General features: G+C 52.1%; 1 protein-coding gene across 4 annotated transcripts; it reads left to right on the forward strand.

Moving 5' to 3' along the window:
• Positions 1-360: 360 nt before the first annotated feature.
• On the forward strand, positions 361-5,080 carry LOC309871404 (cystatin-C-like). 4 transcript variants are annotated; one of them, XM_082744379.1, is made up of 4 exons: positions 361-446; positions 682-985; positions 3,844-3,957; positions 4,741-5,080. In XM_082744379.1, the coding sequence occupies exons 2-4, from the start codon at positions 728-730 to the stop codon at positions 4,822-4,824; spliced, it is 456 nt and encodes a 151-aa protein (XP_082600505.1). In that variant the 5' UTR covers positions 361-446; positions 682-727; the 3' UTR covers positions 4,825-5,080. The 4 variants fall into 4 exon arrangements, 3 of the variants coding, with proteins under 3 accessions (XP_082600505.1, XP_082600504.1, XP_082600503.1); XM_082744378.1 differs by having other exon boundaries at positions 393-521; XM_082744377.1 differs by lacking the exon at positions 361-446 and having other exon boundaries at positions 593-985.
• The last annotated feature ends 1,678 nt before the right edge of the window (positions 5,081-6,758 follow it).

Consider the following 6,758-nt stretch of genomic DNA (forward strand, 5'->3'; position numbering starts at 1 on the left):
CATCTATGTTTTGCAAAAGAACTCCCCAGAACAGAGCGCAGAGTTTTCCTTAGTTTCTGAAACCGACCTACTCTGGGGATTCCTAGACTTAGACCCAAGGCTCAACACTCAGGAAGCCCAGAGCGCTACTTCTCCTTTCTCCTACAAACACTGCAGGCCCTGGGAGGAGTGACACCTTCTACACGCCCACAGCGAGCTGGACTTGGGAACGCAACACCAGGGCCTGATTAGGACTGGCGAGGAGGCGCCAGAGTCAGGGCACAGCCAGAGGAGATAGGGAGGATGCACTTCTCTGGGGCGGAGAAGCTGGGGGGCGTGGCTTGGGGGAGGCAAGAACGGCTCACAGCAGAGGGGCGGGACTTAGATGGGAGACGCCGAGAAGGGGCCGGAGCTTGGAGGAGGGACAAAGAGCCTGACCTGCGGAAATAAGGCCCGGAGATGGAAGAGTGGGGGCCCCGACTCAGGACACAGGGCTGGGACTGGGAGGGAAGAGCTGGGTTAGGGGAGCACAAGAAGCAGAGGTAGGACCTCGGAGTAAGGGCAGGACTTCCGCGGGGGCCGGACACGGTCCCGGGGAGGGGCGGACAGGGGCGGAAGAGGCGGGGTCGGGGTGGGTCGGGAGCCCCGAGGGCGGGGCTGGGGTAATAAAATCGTGGCAGCCAAGTGGGGTGTTGCTCGCAGCTGCTGGATCACCTCCTGCTGAGCTTCACTCGCCTCGGAGCACACCATGGCCGGGCACCTCCGCACCCCCCTGCTCCTGCTGGCCGCCCTGGCCCTGGCCCTGACCCTGGCACTGGCTGTGGACTTGGGTCCCAGGGCAAGCCGGAAAAATGGCAAGTCTCCAATGGTGGGCGGCCTGTTGGACGCCGATGTCAACGAGGAGGGCGTGCAGCAGGCGCTGAACTTCGCCCTCAGCGAGTACAACAAGGCGAGCAACGACGCGTACCATAGCCGCGCAATGCGCGTGGTGCGCGTCCGCAAGCAGGTGCGTACCCCTGGGTGCCGCGGGCCGGGCTGTGGGGGCGGGGCGGCCCTGAGCTCTGGGCGCCGCCGCTCGGCATCCCCAGCCCGACCCCTACCGGTCAGCCCAGCATCTTGGAGGGATCAGTCTCGGAGCCCCTGGGGGTTGGGTGGGGACTGCGGACGCTCCCTTGCTCCTCAGTGGGCGGTGTCCCTGGTCTTTCTGGTCGCCCACAGCCTGCTTTACGCATGCCTGTCACCGGGAGTGCCTGGGTCCCAGCTGGCACACCGGGTCACCCCCATGGCCTTCATCTGTGTTTTCAAACTCCATCCTGGTCAGAGGCAGCGTTGTGGAGGTCAGGGCACCATGCACTTCCCTTGCTTTCGCGCCCAGAGTCTGGGGATCCTGAGGCTCAGTGAGCTGTCAAATAAATGACCATGGGCGAGGGAAAAATGGACCCCACACCTGACTGCACTCCCAGCACTGACACTAAATGATTTTTTTAAGCACTTTTGTAACTTTTAGTTTCAAACTTACAAAGCAGTAGCAAAAATAGTGCAATAAAAGCCTTGTAGATTCTGCACCTAGTTTCCTTATATGTTAAAGATTTTGCCATTTTGCTTTACACGGGGCACATACGTGTGTGTACGGGTATATATGTATTTGTTCCTGAGTCTTTGGAGAGTTAACACCTCAGTGTGTATTTCGTAGAAACAGAGGTGTTTTCTGACCCATAATAACGCTTTGGGAATCAGAACCAACCCTGACACAGTTACCAGATTCATAGCCCTTTCTCAGATGTCACTGATTGTCCCACTGATGTCCTTTATAGCCCAAGACTGCCAGGCTATGTGCTGCAGCCACTGTCCGGCAACTTTCTTTACTCTGGAGCAGCCCCTCCCTCTATGAACTTGACATTTCTGGAGGATCTAGCCAGTCCTGGTGCACACTGGGTCTCAGCTTGGGTTTCCCCAAGGAAACCTGAAGGTGATTGGGGTCATTCAGAAGAGGCCCATTCTCCTCCAAGCCTCCTCTCAACAGGTGCCACTAAACTAACCTAGCCTCCATATCCTCAATCTGCCAAGAGTTTGGGACCCACACCAAACATCCTCCCTGAGCTCCCAGAGGCTGTCAGCAAACACAGATGGGTCGAGGAGCTGGCCTGTGATACTCAGTGCATCTCAGAGCAGAGGGTCAGGCATATGAATTCAAACTGGTCCAGACATGCTGGTGGAAAGGGCCCTGGAGTGTTACTTACCTCCACAGGGCACGTACATGGAGCAGCCTCTCATGTAGGCCATCATACTCCCTACCCCAGTATGGCCCCACCATCACCAACACCCAGAGGATAAGGTGGGTCTACTGCTCCTGACCCCTGCTTCTGCCAGCCTGTCCTGGAATTCTGGTATGCTTCTATCCTATATTTTCAGGTGTAAAAGACAGGTATGTGATACACTTCAGAAATACTCCCATAAAAAATCACAGTTAAGGGGGTGCCTTCCTTCAGGCATCTGAAGCATCTGCCTTCAGCTCAGGTCACTATCCCAGAGTCCTGAGATCTAGCCCCCCATTGGGCTTCCTGCTCAGTGGGGGGAGTCTGCTTCTCCCTCTCCTACTTTCCACTGCTTGTGTTCCCTCTCTAGCTGTGTCTGTCTCTATCAAATAAATAAATGCAATCTTTTAAAACACACACACACACTTAAGGACGTTTGGGTGGCTCAGTTAAGCATCTGCCTTTGGCTCAGGTCATGATCCCAGGGTCCTGGGCTTGAGCCCCACTTCGAGCTACCTGAAGCCTGCTTCTCCCTCTACTTATGCCTGCAGCTCCCCCTGCTTGTGCACTCTCTCTGTCAAATAAATAAATTTAAAATTCTTAAAAAAAAAAATCATACTAAAAAGGTAGGCATTCCAGGGGCAGTGTCTTAATTAGCCTAAAACATGTGTGCATGTGTATGTGTATGAGCACACGGATGCATGAGAGAAAGGCTCTCATTTCCTATTGTGAAATGAGGGAGTAAATAAACCTTTGTTATGCTGCAGAAATGTGAAGATCTATAGGGTTGACCTTATTAATTGGATTTAGCTTAAGTGTATATAACACAACTGTCTTTCTGAGTCGGACCCACTCTGCTCCAGCACAGAGCCCTGGCTGTGTGCTCAGACCCAGCCCTGGCTCCTGGCACTGGAGAGTTTATTACTCAACACTCATGCTGGTCCCTGGCTTCCACTTTCTGTCTCCTGCTTCTCCTCCTGCCAGGGTGCCTGAGACCTTCTAGAACCCTTCTTTGAACAAGTTACAAGGAGGGTCTGGGCCCAGTTGCTGGACTGGCCTTCAGAAGGTGGCTTTGGTTTTCTGGGATACCTGAAAGGTAACCCAGGCCTCCCGCTGTGGTGGCTTCTGGTAATCATGCAGGGGAGAGGGGGAACCTAAGCTGCTGATCCTAAAGACTTGTGTGCCATGTTTGAAAAGTCAGATGGTGGGGCGCCTGGGTGGCTCAGTGGTTTGGGCTGCTGCCTTTGGCTCGGGTCATGATCTCAGGGTCCTGGGATCGAGCCCCGCATCGGGCTCCCTGCTCCGCAGGAAGCCTGCTTCCCTCTCTCTCTCTCTCTCTGCCTGCCTCTCTGCCTACTTGTGATCTCCGTCTTTCAAATAAATAAATAAAATCTTTTAAAAAAAAAAAAAATAAATAATAAATAAATAAAAATAAAAAAAAAAAAGAAAAGTCAGATGGTGAGTGGACCAGCCCTCAGAAGGTACCTTTGGTTTTCTGGGATAACTGCTTTGACAGCAGTGAATTCTGGTATAAGGGCTCAGTAGCAGAAGGTACCCATGTGCGAAATTGGTCAGTATTGTAAACAGGTTATGTTCTTGACATGTGCAGGTCGTGGCTGGATTGAACTACTTCTTGGAGGTGGAGATCGGACGAACCAGATGTACAAAGTCTCAGCCCAACTTGGACAGCTGTCCCTTTCATGACCAGCCACACCTGATGAGGGTATGTGCCTGTGGGGTGCATGGTGTGTGAGTGCTGGGGGTGTGGGTGTGCATGTGTCAGGGTGCACGTGGGGGAAGGGCGTATGTGTGTGCACATGACCAGTTTGAATTTCTGAGTGGGTTTTAGCTGGTGAATTGGGGCACCATGTGCTGTGTGGGTTGTGGCCTGTCGGATAAGGAGCAGCTATGGGGTGTTTGCTGGGGAAGGAGATGAACCCTTAATCCCAGCCTCAGCCACCTGAACAGATTAGAGGGAATTAGAGGTCTGTAAGCAGCCCAGATCCTCTGGTCTTGCCCTGCTCACCAAATACTAGTCTCTCTCATAGGGAAGGCCTTGGGGTAGGGAGGGGCACACTCTCCCCATAGTTACCCCATTCTGTGTCTTTACGTGTTTCAGAACTCTGATCCTAGCCCCTCGATCCTTCCTGCTGCACCTGTCTTAGTGCTGGACCACTGGAGGTGCAGGGGACCTGGGGGCAGCACCCTGTCCCTCAGGGGCTCTGATCTTGCAGAGGCTGCTCCTTAAAGGGATGTGCAGGGGGATGAGTTTGTGGGGATACTGCTGATTGGAGTCAGGGGGCAGGATCTTATGTCTTGGACTTACGGGGTGGGTGGAGTAAATGAGAGGTCACTGCCAATCCCTGTTTATTGTTCTGGGCGTCAGCAGGGTGGGGACTGAGAATCCCACCACCACCCTTCCTCACTGGCACTTCTGACACCTTGAGGCTGGGCATGTTCCTTTTCCATTGTAGCCCTAACTATCCTTCTCTCTTCCCTTTCACAGAAAACGCTCTGCTCTTTCCAGATATACACTGTCCCCTGGCTGGGCAAGACCTCCTTGGTGAAGTCCAGCTGCCAGGATGCATAGAGGACCCTATGACAGGCTGGGCCACTCAACCCCCTTTCTCCCATCCCTATCCCCTTGTAGAGCTCCTAACCTTTAGAAGGTTGGCTTTGTCCAAGTGACACCCCCTCAGTGTGCTAGTCCCAAGGGGCAATGGAGAATTATTCTGGGGGCATTTTTTGAACAGCTAAGCAACTGTAACTCCTTTAATTCCTTTCCAAATGCAGCAGTATGTAGTACATGTATTCTGTTCTATCTCAATAAAACGTAACATCAGCTACTTCTTGAGTTATTTATTGTCTTGGGAATATATACAGAAGGGTCTGGGCTGTGCCTTTAAGAGTTCTCCCACTGACTATAGAGGCCAGACAAGGAGCAGAGAGCTGACAGGTTCCTGGAGAGGAAGTCGGGGGTGCATGCTGCCACTTTGGGGATGACTGAGAAAGGAGCAGGCTGGGAACCCAGGCCTCCCGCTATGGTGGCTCCTGGAAGCCATACAGGGGAGAGGAAGGGACCTAAGCTGCTGATCCTAAAGACGTGGCTGCCGTGTTTGAAAAGAAGTCAGATGGTGAGTGGACTAGACAGGAGGGAGGGGTCGAATGGAACCCATAGCCCAGGGCCACCCTAATCAGGGCTCTACCAAGTCATTTCAGCCATATGTGCTGAGATCACACTTCTGGGCTGATTTTCATTGGTCAAGTTCTTTAGAGACTAAATAAGTAGTGTTTTATGTCTACTTCTTCAAAAGCCTGCAGGCACCTGCAGGTGACAGAGTATATGGTATATGTATACCCATAAGAATCAAGGTCAGGACAATCAGAACCAGAAGTGAAATAGACTGAAAACAACACCTTCATTGGTTTCCAAGAAGTGGTTTCTAAAGTGTTTTACAGATTTGAGCACTGCCTATTTCTGGGATGCCATTTAAAATCAGTCCTTTTGTATAGCTTCATGTAAGGGATGTAGAACTGAAACTATAAACAGGATTGACATAGAGTCGGCTTGTTGCTTATTCTGAAGTTATGGAATTAATAACCACCATTCTGGAGATGATTGGATACCTCAGAACTCCAGTAGGAAATGTCCAGTCCTAAACAAAAGAGCTAAACACACACCCAGCCCCCTCTGCTGCCCTTGTAATAGCCATTCACTGCAAAGGGGTGAAGCCATCTTATAGCACTGGTAGTGTTGGGGCCATGTGCCCCTCCTGCCCCATGGATGAAGCCTTGTGACATGCTGCTCTGAACACAGAAGGTGAAATTACAAAGGGAACCCCCCCACCAAGATGGCCCTGAGTCCCAGGGCTCCAGGAACAGCTGCTATGCCAGGCAAAGGTGAACCCAGCACAATGCTGGGAAGGGGTGGGAGGGGGACCGACCCTCCAGGTGGCTAGCTGGGCCCCAGCAGGATTGTGTGCCTTGTCTCGTCTCATATTCACCATTATGAAAGAAGAGGCACAATTGCTAAGAGAGTCCTTCAAAATAGGGTCCACAGGATGTGGACGAAGTAGGGCCTGTGCACCACTGTCTTCAGTTTCAGTTCCCTGAGCACTGGTCAGTTGGAACTGTACCACCCGGAACACAGCCTTACACTTTGGACCTAAATAGAGATACTGTAACGCCTGTTTGCCAAATAGCCAATGATGTATGAGATAGTGTGAACTCTGCCAGTACCGAATAGTCTTTGAGAACAAGTCATGAAACATTATGGGTTTTGCCTCCATAATAAACCTTAACTTGCAGCTGCAAGTTGGGGGCACACTTTGGATTTCAGTGGCCTCTGTGTCTCCTCGATCAGAATCTTTAAGACCCCAAATAAACACTCTGGTTGCCTGACAGTCTCTTCCTGATGGACACCATGCTTAGCGGAAGAGGTCAGGGTCAGAGAGACAAAGCACTGCCCCCAGGCCTTTTGAGGTGGAGTATGAGCCTGGACGTCATCCCTGCAAGGGTGCATGG

The sequence above is a fragment of the Mustela nivalis genome (assembly GCF_964662115.1).
Source record: "Mustela nivalis genome assembly, chromosome: 8".
Lineage (NCBI taxonomy): Eukaryota > Metazoa > Chordata > Mammalia > Carnivora > Mustelidae > Mustela > Mustela nivalis.